The sequence below is a fragment of the Musca vetustissima genome, unplaced genomic scaffold, assembly GCF_032173495.1.
Source record: "Musca vetustissima isolate MV318-11 ecotype Yass unplaced genomic scaffold, APGP_CSIRO_Mvet_v1 utg72179, whole genome shotgun sequence".
In the NCBI taxonomy this organism is placed as follows: domain Eukaryota; kingdom Metazoa; phylum Arthropoda; class Insecta; order Diptera; family Muscidae; genus Musca; species Musca vetustissima.
Window position 1 is genome coordinate 31,982 of NW_026883824.1, and position 21,994 is coordinate 53,975.

A 21,994-nucleotide genomic window follows, 5' to 3' on the forward strand; every position below is an offset into this window, starting at 1 on the left:
ATTGGGGTTCTTGAGCGCGTTTTTCAACCGAATTTGCTGCAATTTGGTATTTTGTAGTCGTATATGGTAACAAATCTCCCTACCAAAAAATATTAATATTCGCCTCCTTTTTGGGGTAGTCCCCATATAACCCCCTTTTTTATATTAAATTAGTTATCTGATTTGTTGCGCGTTTTGGGTTTGGTTCTAAGACCCTTTTGTAATCGTTCCAACTGCGGAAGAACTCAATTTGGTACATTAAAATAGTTATCTGATTTGAATCAATTAAAAATTTCTGAAATTTGTATTATGGTTTACATAATCCGTTTTTAGAAATGTCTGTATAGGTCCACTTTTTGGTATGTTTCCTATATTTTCATTTATAGTACCTGTCAATATAACTATGGTGGAGGGTATCCAAAGTTCGGCCCGGCCGAACTTACCGCTTTTTCACTTGTTTGGATAAAAGTTCGGGTTTTTATGGTTTCCGCTTTTTATGTCTTAACGTTTCATTGAATATTTATTCAAACCAAGAGCGAGAGAGAGGGAGGGAGAGTGATTGAGTGATGTGTTGGGAAAACAAAAGGACTAAAAATAGATTTAAGTCAAACATGTCCTTTAACAATAACTCCTAGAACAGCAATTTAATTTATGCATACACTCACCCATCCATCATACCCATATGGGACATATGTTGGGCGATAATAAAAAGGATTTCTTAATGAATCTATTAAGGAAATGCAAAGCTAAACATGCTTTTAAGGATAACGGAGATTGGAATAAATAACGATACAAATTATTTTTATGATACATAATGGGAGTGGATCTTTTTTTTTTTGGATGGACTATCGTAGGCGTGGTTTTTATAAACAAAAATTTCGAAGGATTTTTTAAAGAATATTTAGTAAAGATTCCTTTTTCAAGGCCTATCCAACGCGTGGATTTATTAAAGATTCATTTTTCAAGGCCTACCCAAGGCGTGGATTTATTAAAGATTAATTTTTCAAGGCCTATCCAAGGCGTGGATTTATTAAAAATTAATTTTTCAAGGCCTATCCAAGGCGTGGATTTATTAAAAATTATTTTTTCAAGGCCTATCCAAGGCGTGGATTTATTAAAGATTCATTTTTCAAGGCCTATCCAAGGCGTGGATTTATTAAAGATTTATTTTTCAAGGCCTATCCAAGGCGTGGATTTATTAAAGACTCATTTTTCAAGGCCTATCCAAGGCGTGGATTTATTAAAGATTCATTTTTCAAGGCCTATCCAAGGCGTGGATTTATTAAAGATTCATTTTTCAAGGCCTATCCAAGGCCTGGATTTATTAAAGATTAATTTTTCAAGGCCTATCCAAGGTCTGGATTTATTAAAGATTAATTTTTCAAGGCCTATCCAAGGCGTGGATTTATTAAAGATTCAGTTTTCAAGGCCTATCCAAGGCGTGGATTTATTAAAAAGGTTTATTAAATCGGGCCAAAGAATAAGCATGCCTGTTTTCATATAGACCTGTGAATATTTAGCGGGTCAAATGGACCCTGAGTTTTGTGTGAAAAATTACAAAATTTGTATGCTATACGTGAATTTACTCCTGAAGGACATAGACCCGAGAAGTTGATAGTATATCCAAGAGGAGTGGTTGACCTTTAAATTGATACCAATTATATTGTACTCGGATATGGGAGTTACACTTAAATATTTACAGGTGCTTTCGAACTCAGATATTATTTAGTAACCCACACTAGAGGGCGGAAATATAGCGCTGATGGTTTTGAAATTTTCCATGAGATGCCAGTTATGGTCACGGACAACGCCTATAACTTTCAGTGATTATCAGATTATAATTATGGGTTGAAGTGGACGGAATACTTAATTTATTGTGTTTTTTCGAATCGATGCCAATAATAAGACGAACATCACAACACAACCCACGGTGAAGGGAACCTCGACAATTAATTATGGGGAGTGATGTTGATCTCTAATCGGGCTAGATAGGGCAAATATCATGAAATATTACCCAGGCTCTGAATAAACATCCGCAGAATGTTAGAGTTCGCGGTAATTGTGTAGGGTATCGTATGGTCGGCCCCGTCCGACTATACTGCTCCGCTGTTTTTTTTAATAAATCCATGCCTATTGTAGGGCCTCCAAAAATATTAAAAAGGATAAACCGCTCTTATATTGGCTCCAAAAAAATATTTTTAATAAATCCACGCCTGGTACTAGCCTTTTATTTATAGAAGCCACCCTGTCTACATTAATCTCCCTCCTACTCCAAATAAAAAATTGTTGTCGATTCAATTTGTTTATCATTTTATTAGCCAGATTTTTTTTTAATTTTCAGAACTCCTTATTCGATTTCCATTCCGTTTAACCACTCCTGTTCTTACGTCTGCGACGGGTGATGCGACGACGTCTAACGGCACGATTTTTACGCTGGCGACGAAGTCTGCGATTGCGGCGGATTCTACGATTACGACGAGCCTTGTTGCGACGATTACGGCGACGAGTGCGGCGCATGCGACGATGACGGCGAGCACGTTCATCGGCAACTTCATCATTGATAGCGGCAGCAGAATCGATTTCATCCAAAGCCAAGGCACGAGGTGCAGGTGCTGTGGCTGGGGGAGTTGCTGTTGGAGCTGGCGCTGTGGCTGGGGGAGTTGCTCCACCAGTTGGCGAAGGTGCTGGAGCTGATGCTGTTGGTGCAGGTGAAGATCCAGTTGGTGCTGGTGCAGATCCAGTTGGTGCTGGTGCCGATGCTGTTGGTGATGTGGCTGGGGGAGTTGCTCCACCAGTTGGTGAAGTTGCTGGTGGTGTTGCACCACCCGTTGGGGAAGTGCTAGAACCTGTGGGTGCTGTTCCACTGCCTGTAGGAGCAGTTCCAGTACCGGTGGGTGAAGTTCCAGCTCCAGTTGAAGTTGTAGTAGCCGTATTGGTGGGTGCAGTGCCAGTACCAGTGCCGGTGCCAGTGGTTGTTGGAGTTGTTGGTGTAGTTGCGGTGGTGGGTGTTGTTGCAGTTGTTGTGGTGGTAGGTGCAACAGTTGGTGCCGGTGGACAGAATTGAGTCTTACCCATGGCACATAGCTTGGTCTTAAAGAAGAAACCATTGACTACGGCATTGGAGCCCAATAGGGCCAGACACAGTAGAAGAAATGCTATTCTCATTGTTCGAATCCCAATTACAGACAGTTGATGTTTGAAGAGGGAGTAATCAAATGAATTTGATGCTGTTTGAAGAATTTTCAAAGGTTTTTATGTCGTTCAGAATATTAATTTGGAATATGTTGTAATGTGTAATTTAGGGTGGGGGAGTTTTGTGTGTATAGGGACACTTGTTTAAACGAACAAAGAAGTAAATCGATGTTAGAAGGTTGGGTTGACCTGACAGCTGTTTTTCCAATTGGAATATTTCTGGTAACTACTGTTCATGCATTTACAAATTTGGTGTTTCGAAATCGAAGCTGCCACAAAAAAAAATTTGAAGCAGCCGTAAAATGAGTGGACTTATAAAAATTTTGTTGAGGGACACTTATAGGCGTGGATTTATTAAAAAAATGTTATTTTTCGAGCCACTATCTGAGGCGTGGATTTATTAAAAAATATTTTCTTCGAGCCACTATCTGAGGCGTGGATTTATTAAAAAATATTTTCTTCGAGCCACTATCTGAGGCGTGGATTTATTAAAAAATATTTTCTTCGAGCCACTATCTGAGGCGTGAATTTATTAAAAAAATATTTTTTCGAGCCACTATCTGAGGCGTGGATTTATTAAAAAAAATATCTGAAGACCAAAAGGGACATCGGTTTGCAAAAGTACATCGTTGAAGTTGTACCTTTGTGTGTATGTGTAAATTTAACATGTAATCATTTATAATTTTCCCCATTAATACTTGTGTTTGCCGTATGCCAGCTTATTTCCATTGTAATAATATATGTAAAATAGATCCGAACAGAAAAAAACAACGAACAGTCATTTGGAATTGAATTTCAATTACTGCAATATTTGCATACAAATTCTATGGTAAATATTCACACACTCACTCAGTGGTTCGCTCACCTGCCATAGATATCACGGGTAAATAATGTCAAATGGGAATTGCAAGTGGATGTTTCGTGGTTTCTTTGTGGGGCAACTAAGAATGAAGTGGGCATCAAAATTGGTTCGATATTAGGGACCAAAAATGTAGTTACTACACTGAACGTATACGTGTTGACAATACTCATACGCAGTATCGCCATCAACATATGTGTGCGAATTAGTACTAATAATAATTATACGCAGATATTCTTTTAATAATTTTACAACGCCAAGCGGTCAAATAAGGCGTGGATTTATTAAACAATATTTTTTCAAGGCCTATTCAAGGCGTGGATTTATTAAAGGAGACTTTTTCAAGGCCTATCCAAGGTGTGGATTTATTAAAGAAGACTTTTTTAGGGACCATTAGCCTCATAATGTCATTCAAGGCTAATAAATTAACAGCTCTCACCATTCCTATTTTCCATTTCCAAATTCCCCCATGACTGCTGATCTATTGTAGCAACATCCGCCACTTAGCTTAAGCCGAAGATGACATGACAAGATGAAAACACAGCTCCCAAAACAATTGTAAAATAATTCACTGGTGGTTTTTATTTCACAAGTTGATTTTTTCTTTTGATGTCCAATTGTGAAATACTATGGCTATGGTCGGTCAACCGAGAACGGCATGATTGATATCAATTAAATTAAAATGTCAACGAAATATTTCGGCCAGTTGGGAATTGCAATTAGAAGTGAATGGCAAAAAATTAAAAGAAATGATGGACAAACCTAACTAGCATAAATAAATAAGTAATAGCATGTGACAGAAATTGCAAATGAGAGATACAGGAAGGTGGCGGAAGGCACCATTTGTATCACTAAAGTTTGAAGTCTTTGGAAAAATATTTTAAAAAATTCCCGCCTATGTAAGGACCCAAAAAATAATTTAAAACAAATCCCCACCTATGTAAGGACACCAAAAAATAATTTTAAAGAATCCACGCCAATGTGTAAAGGCTTTAAAAAAATTCGATACCCTACACAACTACCACGTAACTCTAACTTTCGTGATATTTGCACCCGCATGCCCGATTAGAGTTCAAAAGCACCTCTTCCTTACACTGACATATATTCCGAATATTACTAATATTCAGTACGGTCCTCCTAATTACTTGTCCAGATTCTCTTCACCGTGAGTTGTGTTGTGATGTTCAGCTTATAATTGTGGCCTACAGATCGACCTGAAAAAAATTATGTTTTCGGTCCACTTCATCCCAAAATTATTATCTGATCATCACCGAAAATTATAGGCGTTGACCTTGACTACAACTGGAATCTCATGGAAATTTTCAAAGCGGTCAGCGCTATATTTCCGCCCTCCAGTGAGGTCTTGGGTTACTAAATAATATCTTAGTACGAAAGCACCTGTAAATATGTAAGTGTAACTCCCACATCCGAGTACAAACGACAATATAATTGATATCAATTTGAAGGTCAATCACTCTTCTTAAGTATACTACCAACTTATCGGGTCTATGACCACCAGGAGTAAATATATACGTTATGGAGTATAAATTTTGTAATTTTTCACACAAAAGTCATAGTCCAATTGACCAGCTAAATATGGGCCGATCTATATTAAAACAGGCATGCCTTTTCTTTGACCCGATCCCCTCTCTCCTCTGGTGCGAACAGAAAACCCGACAAAAATTAAGTATTTGGTCCATTTCATTCCCTAAATATTAACAGATCTATACCAAAAACAATAGGGATCTTCATTGGCCAGAACCCATCCTACATGCAAAATTTCGTGAAGATCGGTCCATAACTGTAACTGTATCGTGTTTATAAATTATAATTATAAATTAGTTCGACTCCGCTAGTAGAGATATGACGGTCGGTATACTTAAAGGTGGGTCTAGGTGAGTCGCGGCTTTTCAAACTCTTGGGGCTGCACAAAGCTGTAATACCCTGAGAACATAATTGTGTAGGGTATAAAAATCCACTCCTATGTCTATACCCCGAAAAAATCATTTAAAAAAATACATGAACCATCCTCTTCTCCTCTTCGAAATCCCCTCAGGTATTTTTACTTCTGTTTATTTTCGAAAAATGTCCAAAATGACATACCGAAATCTGCTTTGCTATTAGAAAATTTAGATAAACATTGCCAAAAGCAATATGAAAATAATGAATTTTACTGTTAGTCTCCTACCAACAGCTTCCTGATGCTGAACAAGGCAAAATAACACTACAGCACACACACACAAACAAACACATCCAAATGGTAGATGCTAGTCAGCAGAATTCAAAGGACATCCTTTTGAAATATCCGTTTTAGCACAAATGCTGCAGCCAAAAACAACGTTGTTGAAAATTCCAACAACAACAACGATGACGATGACAAACGTGAGCGCAATACCAGTTTTGCTAATTGGAATTTAGTGATGCGTAATTCCATCTCTGCCATTAATTTACAAAAAATAGTAGAAAATTAAAAAAAATGGTTAATGGAAAAAACAATTCTGCTGGTAAAAAAATTATATCGTTTGTTAAGTGGTTGGATGATTTGTAGAGAATATCTATGTTCGTTGTTGTTGTTTCTACTCTTTTAGATGTCAATGTTAATTATCTAGGATTAAAGGATACTGGTGTGTGTGTGTTTGAATGATTTTTTTGCTCTAATCACTTTGAATGGCAGTGATGAAATGTGATGATATCACTTGTTTAAGTGGCTTTCAGCGTAATTTGTATTTTTTATATTATTTTTACATTTATTAATTAGTAATGAGTGTGTCATTTAGTCACTCTAAGGGCAGGTGATTTATTAAGGGTCGGGTTCTATACATAGGCGCGGAATTTTTATACCCTTCACAACACTGTGGTACAGGGTATTATGTCTCGAAATAGACCCATAGTTAATTTTGAGAATATGCATAGACTCACTTTCTGAGTCGATTTATGCATGTCCGTCCGTCTGTATGTCTGTCCATGTTAAATTGTAAACCAATTGCAGGTCACATTTATGATCTGCTTTGGATGGAATTTGGCACAGCTCCTTTATTTGGCCCAAGGACGAACCCTATTGAAATTTGGAAAAATCGGTTCAGATTTAGATATAGCCCCCATATATATTTTCGTCCGATTTTAGGTAAATAGTGCACCAAAGTCCCGATTAATGTAGCCCGATTTAATGTAAATAGTGCACCAAAGTCTCTATGTATCATTCGATTTACACGAAATTTGGCATAGTGTTTTGAATAAAGTCTAGAACGATGTGTGTTAAATTTCGAGAAAATCGGTTCAGATTTAGATATAGCTCCCATATATATTTTCGTTCAATTTTAGGTAAATATTGCATCAAATTCCGTTTATATCCTTCGATTTACGAGAAATTGGGCATAGCGCACTGAATTAAGTCTAGAACGATGTGTGTTAAATTTCGTAGAAATCGGTTTAGATTTAGATATAGCTCCCATATATATTTTCGTCCGATTTTAGGTAAATATTGCACTAAAGTCCCTATATATCTTTCGATTTGCTCGAAATTTGGCACAGCGTACATAATTGAGCCTAGAATGAAGTGTGCCAAGTTTCATGAAAATCGGTTCAGATTTAGATATAGCTCCCATATATATTTTCGTCCGATTTTAGGTAAATAATGCACCAAATTCCCTATGTATCATTCGATGTACACGAAATTTGGCATAGCATTTTGATTAAAGTCTAGAACGATGAGTGCTAAATTTCGTGAAAATCGGTTCAGATTTAGATATAGCTCCCATATATATTATCTTCCGATTTCAGGTAAATAATGCACCCAAGTACCTATATATCCTTAGATTTGCACGAAATTCGGCATAACGTACTGAATTAAGTCTAGAATGATGTGCGCAAAGTTTCGTGCAAATCGGTTCAGATTTAGATGTAGCTCCCATATATATTTTCGTACGATTTTAGGTAAATAGTGCACCAAAGTCCCTATATATCCCTCGATTTGCAGGAAAATTGGCATAGCGTACTGAATTAAGTCTAGAACGATGTGCGTTTAATTTCGTAGAAATCGGTTCAGATTTAGATATAGCTCCAATATATATTTTCGTCCGATTTCAAGTAAATAATGCATCCAAGACCCTATATATCTTTCGATATGCACGAATTTTTGTATGGGGTACTAAATTAAGTCTAGAACGATGTTGCTAAGCTTCGTAAAAAGATCCATAGCTAGGCCGATTGACACAACGTACTGAAATAATATAAATTAGTCTCTGGCAAGTTTCTCTGAAATCGGTTCAGATATAGATATATAACAAATACGCGACGTCTATTAGGATACATATGTAGAATATACCCAAAGTGGTGAACGGTATTATATAGTCGGCCCAGTCCGAATTTACTACTTTCCTTACTGGTTTAAAAATATTTTTGATAGCTTTAATTTATTTTTAATTTTTTTAAATTAATATTGAGTTTCAAAATAGTATTAGAATCGATGGTGACCTTTAACCGCTTCTATTCTTCCTGATGCGTTGATTTTGCCGCTGATGATTTTTTTGCCTCTTCCCACGGCGATTGTTCTGATTTCGTCGGATCTTAGGATTGTAACGTGTTATACGTTGTGGGGATGGCTTCTGATTTCGGCGAACCTTGTGATTACGGCGTACCTTATTGCGCTGTGGTTGGGTCCTATTAGGTTTCCGCTGATCCTTATTAGGCTTCCTGTGTACCTTATTCCCCCTCTTAGATTGACGTTGGGCCTTATTCTGCTTCTTTGCCACCCTATTAACCTTCTTGTGCTGCTTCCTTTGGAGTTTCTGTGACTTACGTTTTGCCGAGCGATTTCTGTTCACCTTTTTCACTGGACCCGGCCACGTATCAAGATTATCTTCTTTATCGGCAAAATTGTAAGGCAGGAGGCCAGCCTGAGCAACTCCTACAACTGTAGGTGCTGGTGTGGGTTTTACAACAGGAATTTTTGGTCTTACTGTTGGACACACCTGACCGGAACAAAGTTTTCTTGCCAGGCCATTATCATTGTCCCTATTACTCTCATCCTTGAGGATGAAACCATTTACCAAACAATTACCAGCCAACAAGGCTACACAAAGTAGAAAAATGAATTGGAAACTCATCGTGATTCCATTAACAGCTTTCTCCCACCAAAGTTCGTGGAGATAGTGTCTGGCGGAATTTAAATACTTTGTTGTGTACCAAAGTTTTGAATGACTATTTACTTTAGCGGCCGTGGCATGACTGTTGGAATTTTATAGGTTACAGCAAAGTTCGGTTTGTTTCAATATTTATTTTTTGGTTGGAAAACTGAAGTGAAGTTTACAATTTTGAAGTCAAAATGGAGGTTATTATGATGGAAAAAGTTTTGACAAATTCACAGGTGTTTTGGAGGTTTTTTTTTAAATATTTGTTTTACATGTGCAACTGGTTGGTCAACAAAAATTTTGACAAGGCGAACAAATATTTTTAAAAAATTCACGCCTCTAATAGTCTCTCGAAAAAAATATTTCTAATAAATCCAAGCCTCTAATAGTCGCCTCAAAAAATATTTTTAAAAAATCCACGGCCATGCCTATTTTAGTGGTTCCAAAAAATATTTTTTATAAAACCCCATCTTTTACGGCTGCCTCAAAAATAGGAAACATTTTTTTAAATGGCGGCTTCGTTTTCGTTACTCCAAATTTGTAAATGCATGAACAGTAGTTACCAGAAATATACCAATTGGAAAAACAGCTGCCAGGTCAACCCAACCTTCTACTCTTGATTTACTTCTTCTGTTTAAACAAGTGCCCCTATACACACAAAACTCCCCCACCCTAAATTACACATTACAAACATTTTCCCAAGTAATATTATGAACGGTATAAAAACCTTTGAAAATTCTTCAAACAGCATCAAATTTATTCGATTACTCCTCCTTCAAACATCTACTGACTCTAATTGGGTCTCGAACAATGAGAATAGCATTTCTTCTACTGTGTCTGGCCCTATTGGGCTCCAATGCCGTAGTCAATGGTTTCTTTTTTAAGACCAAGCTATGTGCCATGGGTAAGACACAATTCTGTCCACCGGCACCGCCTGTTGCACCGACCACCACAACAACTGCAACAACACCCACCACCGCAACTACACCAACAACTCCAACAACCACTGGCACCGGCACTGGTACTGGCACTGCACCCACCAATACGGCTACTACCACTTCAACGGGAGCTGGAACTTCACCCACCGGTACTGGAACTGCTCCTACAGGCAGTGGAACAGCACCCACTGGTTCTAGCACTTCCCCAACGGGTGGTGCAACACCACCAGGAACTTCACCAACTGGTGGAGCAACGCCCCCAGCCACAGCACCAACAGGATCTGCACCTGCACCAACAGGATCTTCACCTGCACCAACAGCTTCAGCTCCAGCACCTTCGCCAACAGGATCTGCGCCTGCGCCAACTGGTGGAGCAACTCCCCCAGCCACAGCGCCAGCACCAACAGCAACTCCCCCAGCCACAGCACCTGCACCTCGTGCCTTGGCTTTGGATGAAATCGATGAGAATGCCATTGAAAATGCCGCTATCGATGATGAAGTTGTCGATGAACGTGCTCGCCGTCATCGTCGCATGCGTCGCACTCGTCGTCGTAATCGTCGCAACAAGGCTCGTCGTAATCGTAGAATTCGTCGCAATCGCAGACTTCGTCGCCTGCGTAAAAATCGTGCCGTTAGACGTCGTCGCATCACCCGTCGCAGACGTAAGAACAGGAGTGGTTAAACGGAATGGAAATCGAATAAGGGGTTCTGAACATGAAAAATTCTGACTAATAAAATGATAAGCAAATTGAATCAGCAACAATTTTTTATATGGAATAGGGGGGAGATTAATATAGGCTACATTTCCATGTATAGAAGGCTGTTCTTCTATGTGTCGAAGGCTGGATTTATTAAAAATATTTATGGAGCCACTATAAAAGGCGTGGATTTATTGAAAACATTTTTTTGGAGGTACTACAGTAGGCGTGGATTTTTATCCCTTACCCAACTATGTTGTCAGGGTATTATATGTTTGTGTTTCTAACGCCGCGAAAAATTGGTCCTAGACCCACCATTAAGTATAGCGATCATATGTCGTTTAGCAGAGTCAATCTAGACATATGTGTCCGTCCGTCCGTCTGTCCATTATAATTTGTAAACACGATACAGGCCACAGTTATGGACCAATCTTCACGAAATTTTGCATGTAGGATGGGTTCTGGCCAATGAAGACCCCTATTGTTTTTGGTAAAGATCGGTTAATATATAGGGGATGAAATGGACCAAATACTTAATTTTTGTCCGTTTTTCTGGTCGCTCCAGATGCCCCAATTATGGCCCGAACATCTCGAAATTTTACATGGATAAGGGGATCGGGCCAAAGAAAAAGCATGCCTGTTTTGATAAACATCAGTCAATATTTAGCGGTCAAATGGAACCTGAGTTTTGTGTGAAAAATGACAAAATTTGTATTCTGGAGAGTATATATTTACTCCTGAAGGACATAGAGGGGAGTGGTTGGCCTCTAAATTGATACCAATTATATTGTCGTATGTATTCGGCTATGGGAGTTACACATAAATATTTACTGGGGCTTACGTATTCAGATATTATGTTGTAACCCATTAGCACACTGGTGAGCGGAAATATAGCGCTGATCGCTTTGAAGTGTTCCATGAGGTTCCATTTATGGTCAAGGACAACGCCTATAATTTTCGTTGATGATCATATAATAATTTTGCGATGAAGTGGATCGAAAACTTTTTTTATTCGATCTATAGGCTACAATTATAAGCCGAACATCACACAACCCAAGGTGAAGCGAATCTGGATATGTAATTAGTAGGGCTGTACTGAATATTGGTAATATTTGGAAAATATATAAGTGTAATGAAGAGGTGCAGTCGACCTATAAACGGGCAAGAGGGTGCAACTATCACGAAATATTACCCAGGCTCGGAATAAAAATCCGCAGAAAGATAGAATTTTGTGGTTGTTGTGTTGGGTATCGTATGGTTGGCCGCGTCCTACTGAATATTGGTAATATTCGGAAAATATGTCAGTGTAATGAAGAGGTGCTGTTGACCTCTAATCGGGCAAGAGGGTGCAACTATCACGAAACAGTACCCAGGCTCGGAATACAATTCCGTAGAAGGATAGAGTTTTGTGGTAGTGTGTAGAGTGTAGAGTTTTGTGGTCGTGTGGTCGGCCGCGTCCAACTATACTGCTCCACTCACTGGTTTAAAATTTTTTTTAAAGCCTCTGCACATGGGCCTGGATTTTTTAAAATATTTTTCCAAGGACTCCAAAAGACTTAAGTGATACGAATGGTTCCTTCCGCCACCTTCCTATATCTCTCATTTGCAATTACTGGCCCATTATTATTTATTTATGGTAGTTAGGTTTGTCCATCATTTCTTTTAATTTTTTGCCATTCACTTCTAATTGCAATTCCCAACTGGCCGAAATATTTCGTTGACATTTTAATTTAATTGATATCAATCATGCCGTTCTTGGTTGACCGACCATAGCCATAGCATTTCACAATTGGACATCAAAAGAAAAAAAACAACTTGTGAAATGAAAGCCACCAATGAATTATTTTACAATTGTTTTGGGAGTTGTTTTTTGCATCTTGTCATGTCATATTCGGCTTGAGCTAAGTGGCGGATGTTGCAACAATAGATTAGCTGTCATGGGGGAATTTCGAAATGGAAAAGAGAAATGGTGAGAGATTAATTTATTAGTTAATTTATTAGCCATGAATGATGGTCCCTGAAAAAATATTATTTAATAAAGCCACGCCTTAGTTGGCCCATGACAAATTAAACCTTAATAAATCCACGCCTTGGTTAGGCCTTGAAAAAAGTCTTCTTTAATAAATCCACACCTTGGATAGGTCTTGAAAAAAGTCTTCTTTAATAAATCCACGCCTTGGTTAGGCCTTGAAAAAGTCTTCTTTAATAAATCCACGCCTTGGTTAGGCCTTGAAAAAGTCTTCTTTAATAAATCCACGCCTTGGTTAGGCCTTGAAAAAGTCTTCTTTAATAAATCCACGCCTTGGTTAGGCCTTGAAAAAGTCTTCTTTAATAAATCCACGCCTTGGTTAGGCCTTGAAAAAAGTCTTCTTTAATAAATCCACGCCTTGGTTAGGCCTTGAAAAAAGTCTTCTTTAATAAATCCACGCCTTGGATAGGCCTTGAAAAAAGTCTTCATTAATAAATCCACGCCTTGGATAGGCCTTGAAAAAAGTCTTCATTAATAAATCCACGCCTTGGATAGGCCTTGAAAAAAGTCTTCTTTAATAAATCCACGCCTTGGATAGGCCTTGAAAAAAGTCTTCTTTAATAAATCCACGCCTTGGATAGGCCTTGAAAAATTAATCTTTAATAAATCCACGCCTTGGATTGGCCTTGAAAAAAGTCTTATTTAATAAATCCACGCCTTGGATAGGCCTTGAAAAAAGTCTTCTTTAATAAATCCACGCCTTGGATAGGCCTTGAAAAAAGTCTTCTTTAATAAATCCACGCGTTGGATAGGCCTTGAAAAAGTCTTCTTTAATAAATCCACGCCTTGGATAGGCCTTGAAAAAAGTCTTCTTTAATAAATCCACGCGTTGGATAGGCCTTGAAAAAGTCTTCTTTAATAAATCCACGCCTTGGATAGGCCTTGAAAAAAGTCTTCTTTAATAAATCCACGCGTTGGATGGGCATTCAACAAATATTCTTTAAAAATTCACGCCTTATTTGACCTCTAGGCGTTGTAAAATTTGTAAAAGAATATTTGCGTATAATTATTATTGATAGTAATACGCATAGATATACTGATGACCACACGGCGTATGAGTATTGTCAACACTTATACGTTCGTATACATTTGTTTGTCCTTAATATAGAACTAAATTTGGTGCCTATTTCGCTCTTCTGTTGCCCCACAATGCAGCCACAAAACATCCACTTGCCATTCCCTTTTGACATTATTTACCTGTGATATCTGTAACAGATGAGCGAACCACTGAGTGAGTGTGTGTGAATATTTACCATAGAATTTGTATGCAAATATTGAAGTAATTGAAATTCAATTCCAAATGACTGTACGTTGTTTTTTCTGTGCGGATCTATTTTACATATATTATTGCAAAGGAAATAAGCTGGCATACGGAGGAGCTTAGTAGGCGAAATTGTAACATATTAGAATATGTGGTCATGAGAGAGGGTAAAGGTTTGTGTGAAATGGAAATTTGTATGGGCCAAATTAAAAGTTATTTTTTGGATCTCTATTGAGGAGGAATTAGAATACCCAAAATAGGTGTGTCAAATATGGTAATTTTCATACATATTTGTTATTTCCGAATCACCTGCAAAATAATCCATTTCCCCACAAAATTTAAATATTACCACGTCCCTGTTTCCACACAATTCTTCATTGTCCAAATAGCCACAGATTTTTCCAATATTTATTATTCTCACGTATCTATTGCATTAATGTTATTCAAATTTGGCGGAAATTTAGTTTTTGTTTCAGTCGCAAGAAAAAAAATAATGTTCTGTTTTACTATGCCAGCTGGCTTCCTGCTGGCTATTTGTTGGTCAAAATTGACTTTTGCTAAACAAATCAAACAAAAAATATTAATGTGGAAAATTATAAATTATTTAACATGTAATTTACACACACACAAAGATACAATTACAACGATGCACTTTTGCAAACCGATGTCCTTTTTGGTCTTCATATATTTTTAATTAAAATATAATCGAAAACATATTTTTTTAATAAATCCACGCCTCAGATAGTGGCTCGAAAAAAATATTTTTTTAATAAATCCACGCCTCAGATAGTGGCTCGAAAAAAATATTTTTTTAATAAATCCACGCCTCAGATAGTGGCTCGAAAAAAATATTTTTTTAATAAATCCACGCCTCAGATAGTGGCTCGAAAAAAATATTTTTTTTATAAATCCACGCCTCAGATAGTGGCTCGAAAAAATATTTTTTTAATAAATCCACGCCTCAGATAGTGGCTCGAAAAAATATTTTTTTAATAAATCCACGCCTCAGATAGTGGCTCGAAAAAAATATTTTTTTTATAAATCCACGCCTTTAGGTCCCGAAAAAATATTTTTTGAATAAATCCACGCCTCAGATAGTGGCTCGAAAAAAAATATTTTTTTAATAAATCCACGCCTCAGATAGTGGCTCGAAAAAAATATTTTTGAATAAATCCACGCCTCAGATAGTGGCTCGAAGAAAATATTTTTTAATAAATCCAAGCCTCAGATAGTGGCTCGAAGAAAATATTTTTGTAATAAATCCACGCCTCAGATAGTGTGTCCAAAAAAACTTTTTAATAAATCCACGCCTCAGATAGTGGCTCGAAAAAATATTTTTTTAATAAATCCACGCCTCAGATAGTGGCTTGAAAAAAAAAATATTTTTTAATAAATCCACGCCTCAGATAGTGGCTCGAAAAAAATATTTTTTTAATAAATCCACGCTTGAGTTGGCTACTCCAAAAAAATATTTTTTAATATATCCACGTCTGAGTTGGCCACTCCAAAAAAAATATTTTTTTAATAAATCCACGCCTCAGATAGTGGCTCGAAAAAAATATTTTTTTAATAAATCCACGCCTCAGATAGTGGCTCGAAAAAAATATTTTTTAAAAAATCCACGCCTCACGCATACGCCTATTAGAGTCCCTCGACAAAATATTTTTAATAAATCCACACCTTTTATGGCTGCTTCAAAAGAAAATAAATACCTTTATGGCAGCTTCGATTTCGAAACACCAAATTTGTAAATGCATAAACAGTAGTTTTTCCAATAGGAAAAACAGCTGCCAGGTCACTCCAACCTTCTAACATCGATTTACTTCTTTTGTTTAAACAAGTGCCCCTATACACACAGAACACCCCCCACCCTAAATTACACACTACAACATATTCCCAAGTAATATTCTGAACGGTATAAAAAACTTTGAAAAATCTTCAAACAGCATCAAATTCATTCGATTACTCCTCCTTCGAACATCAACTGTCTGTAATTGGGATTCGAACAATGAGAATAGCATTTCTTCTACTGTGTCTGGCCCTATTGGGCTCCAATGCCGTAGTCAATGGTTTCTTCTTTAAGACCAAGCTATGTGCCATGGGTAAGACGCAATTCTGTCCACCGGCACCACCTGTTGCACCGACCACCACAACAACTGCAACAACACCCACCACCGCAACTACACCAACAACTCCAACAACCACTGGCACTGCGACCGGCACTGGCACTGCACCCACCAATACGGCTACTACAACTTCAACTGGAGCTGAAACTTCACCCACCGGTACTGGAACTGCTCCTACAGGCAGTGGCACAGCACCCACAGGTTCTAGCACTTCCCCAACTGGTGGTGCAACACCACCAGCAACTTCACCAACTGGATCTGCACCAGCACCAACTGGATCTGCACCAGTACCAACTGGATCTGCACCAGCACCAACTGGATCTGCACCAGCACCAACTGGATCTGCACCTGCACCAACAGCAAGTCCCCCAGCCACAGCGCCAGCTCCAACAACAACTCCCCCAGCCACAGCACCTGCACCTCGTGCCTTGGCTTTGGATGAAATCGATGAGAATGCCATTGAAACTGCCGCTATCAATGATGAAATTGCCGATGAACGTGCTCGCCGTCATCGTCGCATGCGTCGCACTCGTCGCCGTAATCGTCGCAACAAGGCTCGTCGTAATCGTAGAATCCGCCGCAATCGCAGACTTCGTCGCCAGCGTAAAAATCGTGCCGTTAGACGTCGTCGCATCACCCGCCGCAGACGTAAGAACAGGAGTGGTTAAACGGAATGGAAATCGAATAAGGGGTTCTGAAAATTAAAAATTCTGACTAATAAATTGATAAACAAATTTAATCGGCAACAATTTTTTATTTGGAGTAGGGGTGGGGGATTAATATAGGCTACCTTTCCATAGATAGAAGGTTGTTTTTCTATGAATGGAAGGGTGTGTTTCTAAGGATAGAAGATTGGGTATCCATAAATCGAAGGCTGGTCTTCCAAAGATTGAAGGCAGGGAGGTTTCTATAAATAGAAGGTCAGTTTTACAATAGGCGTGAATTTATTAAAAATATTTTTTGGAGCCACTATAAGAGGCCTGGATAGGAAAAATATTTTGTGGAGGTACTACAAGAGGCGTGGATTTATTAAAAATATTTTTTGGAGCCACTATAAGAGGCCTGGATAGGAAAAATATTTTGTGGAGGTACTATAAGAGGCCTGGATAGGAAAAATATTTTGTGGAGGTACTACAAGAGGCGTGGATAGGAAAAATATTTTTTGGACCCACTATAAGAGACCTGGATAGGAAAAATATTTTGTGGAGGTACTACAAGAGGCGTGGATAGGAAAAATATTTTTTGGAGCCACTATAAGAGGCCTGGATAGGAAAAATATTTTGTGGAGGTACTACAAGAGGCGTGGATTTATTAAAAAAATATTTTTTTTCTGGAGTAGCCAACACAGCCAGAGTAACCAACCTTGGTATGGATTTATTAAAAATATTTTTTGGAGCCACTATAAGAGGCCTGGATAGGAAAAATATTTTGTGGAGGTACTACAAGAGGCGTGGATTTATTAAAAATATTTTTTGGAAGTACTACAAGAGGAGCGGATTTATCAAGGATCAACCTCATATGGCCCACTTCAATATTTTCCTTCAAAGAAAATGTATGTGATACCTAAAATAAATTTCCTAACTTCTTCCTGCCATTTCCGATAATAACATTTGATCGTTGTTCGTTAACCTCATGCCATAAAACAAAACCGTTTTTTTCTCGATATTTTGTGAAGAAATTTTATATTTATCCATATTAAATATCCAATAATAAAAAAAAGAAAAACTTGAGAACATGAAATTCCAATGACATGTTGTTCGTCTAATCGATATCAAATAACTTTTCTTGTAAAAATGTGTTACACGAGTTGCCATAAAACGACGACGAAGAAAAAAATTATTAATTTTCGTGTTTTAGAACTTTTGGTTCCAGGGCCCATATGTGTGTTGGGGGGGTGGAGGTGGCGTGGGTAATAATAACAAATAACAACATTGGTTATTATCTGTGTCACCGGAAAAAAGTGATATCAAACCTAACCTCACTCTCGACACGAACAGGCAATAATAACAACAACAGCAACAACATGAGAAAATAAATAAAGGGTAGGCTGGCTGTTTGAAATATGATAACAGCAACAACAACTAATAAATCTTTATGGCATACACAAATATGGAGAGATTTTCCCCATATATGTAGAAGAGGATATAAATTTTCGCAAATATTTTCATAAATATATGATGTGAGAGGGTTAAGGGATTTTAGGTTCAGAATTATTGAAATAATTTGAAAGTAGATTACAATAACAATGAATATTAAATAGGGATTTATAAAGAATATTTTTTCAAGGCCTTAACAAGGCTTGGATTTTTTTAAGAAAACTTTTCAAAGGCCTATCCACGGTGGATTTATTAAAGGAGACTTTTTTCAAGGCCTATCCAAGGCGTGGATTTATTAAAAAAGATTTTTTTCAATAACTATTCAAGGCGTGGATTTAAAAAAAAAATATTTTTCAGGGCCTAACCAAGGCCCTAAAGAATACATTTTTCAAGGCCTATCCAAGGCGTGGATTTATTAAAGATTAATTTTTCAAGGCCTATCCAAGGCGTGGATTTATTAAAGATTAATTTTTCAAGGCCTATCCAAGGCGTGGATTTATTAAAGATTAATTTTTCAAGGCCTATCCAAGGCATGGATTTATTAAAGATTAATTTTTCAAGGCCTATCCAAGGCGTGGATTTATTAAAGATTAATTTTTCAAGGCCTATCCAAGGCGTGGATTTATTAAAGATTCATTTTTCAAGGCCTATCCAAGGCGTGGATTTATTAAAGATTAATTTTTCAAGGCCTATCCAAGGCGTGGATTTATTAAAGATTCATTTTTCAAGGCCTATCCAAGGCGTGGATTTATTAAAGATTAATTTTTCAAGGCCTATCCAAGGCGTGGATTTATTAAAGATTCATTTTTCAAGGCCTATCCAAGGCGTGGATTTATTAAAGATTCATTTTTCAAGGCCTATCCAAGGCGTCGTTCAAGGTTCTTAAGAAGGCATGGATTTTTTTAAAGAATATTTTTCAATCAAGAAAAACATATTTTGTACAATATAATAACGCAATAAACATCAGCTATTGAAATAATTCTTCTGGGGAACAGATAATTTATGTGTGAAAAATAAACAAACAAAGCTATTTATTTTAATAAGGTTTTCCCATGAATTGTGGCTTATAACGGCACTTGTTTAACAAGAATACGACACAAAAAAACTTCTCGTTTGGATTTGTTAGCTATTACAACAATCCAATGGTTAGTTGTTAAGGGATTTACAATTGTGAATGCTGAACAATAATAATATATTCTCCTTAAACACATACCAACAAAAAAATGTGAATAGGAATTCGCTGAATACTTGTGGATCCTTGGAGTACAATACATACCAACGCAAATTCAGACACTCATGCTCACCTACACACATGTTTAATTCTTTTTGACAGTGAATGAGTGGCATTTTGTTGTTTTTTTCGGTGGTTATTAAAAGCTTCTTACACACTTAACCAGCTTCAGAACATATTCGCAAAATACATATTTTATGAGCGAATACTGGGAAACTCTTAATTTTCACACACATGCCAACACATAGACCCAACACACACACATGCCAATACAATAGCATGTAAGAGTATAAATCTGTCTTTTTTGTTCGGTTCCCAGAAGTACATGAAGAAGCCTAGGAATAGGAAAAAATATGCTTTGTAATATAATATTAATTGAGGTTCATTTTCGAAAATGAAGATATATGCGAAACATGATATTGAATAATAAATTTCTTTTGGTTTTTAAGGATTCCGGCCTATGTTGTTGGTGTTGTATCCGTTTGTTGTTGGCATTCATTAAAAATTAATATGCTATGTAATTTTAAAATAGGAGAAGAAATGGAAAATGTATGATCGGAATTCAATCGAGGGAATTTGGTTAGCAGTTAATGGAAAGGAATTTAAATTTTGAAATTAAAAACCAGTAAGGAAAACAGTAAAGTCGGACGGGACCGACTATATGATACCCTTCACAACTACAATATCCTGTAGATAGAACCATTTGTTTTTTTTTTCTCAATAGCATTCGCTATGCAAAAATTTTACTCAATCAGACAAATATTGGGAGCTTGGTATATCATTCACAACAAATCGGACGAAACTATATATAGGAGCTATATATAAATCTGAACCGATTAAAAAAAACTTAGCAGACATCAGTCGGGATCTAATGCAATACTCTGTGCAAAAATTTGTCTCAATCGGACAAATATTGGAAGTTTGGTGCATCATTAACATCAAATCGGACGACTATATATATGAGAGCTATATCTAAATCTAAACCGATTTTCACGACATTTAGCACACATCATTCTAAGCTTAATTCAGTACGCTGTCCCAAATTTCGTGCAAATCGAAAGATATATAGGGACTTTAGTGCCTATATCGGACGAAAATATATATGGGAGCTATATTTAAATCTGAACCGATTTTCTTCAATTTTAATAGGATTTGTCCTTGGGCCAAATAAGTGAACTGTGCCAAATTTCATCCAAATCGGATCATAAATGCGACCTGTACTTTTTTAACAAAAATACATTGATGGGCGGATGGGCGGACGGACATGCGTAAATCGACTCAGAAAGTGATTATATGCATATTCTCAAAAGGATTCATGGGTCTATATCGATTCCTTTTGCCTGTTACAAACATGTGTACAAAGACATAATACCATGTACCACAGTGTGGAGGTAACTTCAAAAAATATTTTTTTAAAAAATCCAAGACTATTGAGGTACCTTAATTTTTTTCAAATCCAAGCCTATTGAGGTACCTTCAAAAAAATATTTTTTTTTTCAAATCCAAGCCTATTGAGGTACCTTCAAAAATATTTTTTTTAAAAATCCACGCCTATTTAAGTACCTTCAAAAAATATTTTTTTAAAAATCCACGCCTATTGAAGTACCTTCAAAAAATATTTTTTTTTAAAAATCCACGCCTATTGAAGTACCTTCAAAACATATTTTTTTAAAAATCATATTGAAAATCTTATAGGCAAGCTCAGAAATTCGATCACTACGTTTTTTATTAAATATATATCTTGCAATGTTATTAAACGTAACTTTAAGCTTGCGTTGGTCAGCATGATCACAGTTGTAAAAAACTTCGGAGCCATATAAAAGAGTCGGAACAAGGTATGATTTTGCAAGTAACATGCGTATTTCCATGGGTGTAGAGGTATGAACTGCCCAGAGGTTTCGTAACATTCCATGTACTTTTCCTGCTGTTATATTAATGTGAGTCGACCATGACAGCGTTTCATTAAATACCACTCCTAGGTTAGAAGCGAAGCTAACGTATTCAATTGTAGAATTATTAATTTTTAAGGCATTTTTTTGAGTTTGTTGTTTGTTTCTACATATGTGTATGCATTTTGACTTAAGGGGGTTTATTCATAGCCTGTTGTTTTCAGCCCAATTAGATATGTTTCTCAAATCATCATTAATTATATTTATCGTAAATTGTAAATTTCTTGTGTTCGATCCTAGATATAATTGAACATCATCAGCATATATATGTAATTTGCAATGTGTCAGTGACTCCGGTAGATCGTTGATGTAAATGCAAAATAATAGAGGGCCCAAAACCGATCCTTGGGGAACACCGTGTTTTACAGGCAACTGCGAAGAGAACATATTGTTGTGAAAAACTGCTTGTGATCGGTTGCTCAAGTATGAATTAATAAGACGGCATGCAGAGGCAGAGAAGTTAAAAAATTTTTGGAGTTTCAGTAATAGAATGTTATGGTTTACGGT

At 37.0% G+C, this 21,994-nt stretch overlaps 3 protein-coding genes across 3 annotated transcripts; 2 read left to right on the plus strand and 1 right to left on the minus strand.

Moving 5' to 3' along the window:
- Positions 1–2,346: 2,346 nt before the first annotated feature.
- LOC133330822 (uncharacterized) lies at positions 2,347–3,144 on the minus strand. Its single transcript, XM_061539228.1, has one exon. The coding sequence runs from the start codon at positions 3,142–3,144 to the stop codon at positions 2,347–2,349; it is 798 nt and encodes a 265-aa protein (XP_061395212.1).
- Positions 3,145–9,969: 6,825 nt separating this feature from the next.
- LOC133330824 (uncharacterized) lies at positions 9,970–10,779 on the plus strand. The gene has a single exon (XM_061539229.1). It carries the CDS (start codon positions 9,970–9,972, stop codon positions 10,777–10,779), a length of 810 nt encoding a protein of 269 aa, XP_061395213.1.
- Positions 10,780–16,093: 5,314 nt separating this feature from the next.
- On the plus strand, positions 16,094–16,879 carry LOC133330825 (uncharacterized). Its single transcript, XM_061539230.1, has one exon. It carries the CDS (start codon positions 16,094–16,096, stop codon positions 16,877–16,879), a length of 786 nt encoding a protein of 261 aa, XP_061395214.1.
- Positions 16,880–21,994: the final 5,115 nt, after the last annotated feature.

Bases quoted from the DNA above. Each gene is read 5' to 3' on its own strand.
- LOC133330822 (XM_061539228.1), bottom strand. From the start codon at position 3,144: ATGAGAATAGCATTTCTTCTACTGTGTCTGGCCCTATTGGGCTCCAAT.
- LOC133330824 (XM_061539229.1), top strand. From the start codon at position 9,970: ATGAGAATAGCATTTCTTCTACTGTGTCTGGCCCTATTGGGCTCCAAT.
- LOC133330825 (XM_061539230.1), top strand. From the start codon at position 16,094: ATGAGAATAGCATTTCTTCTACTGTGTCTGGCCCTATTGGGCTCCAAT.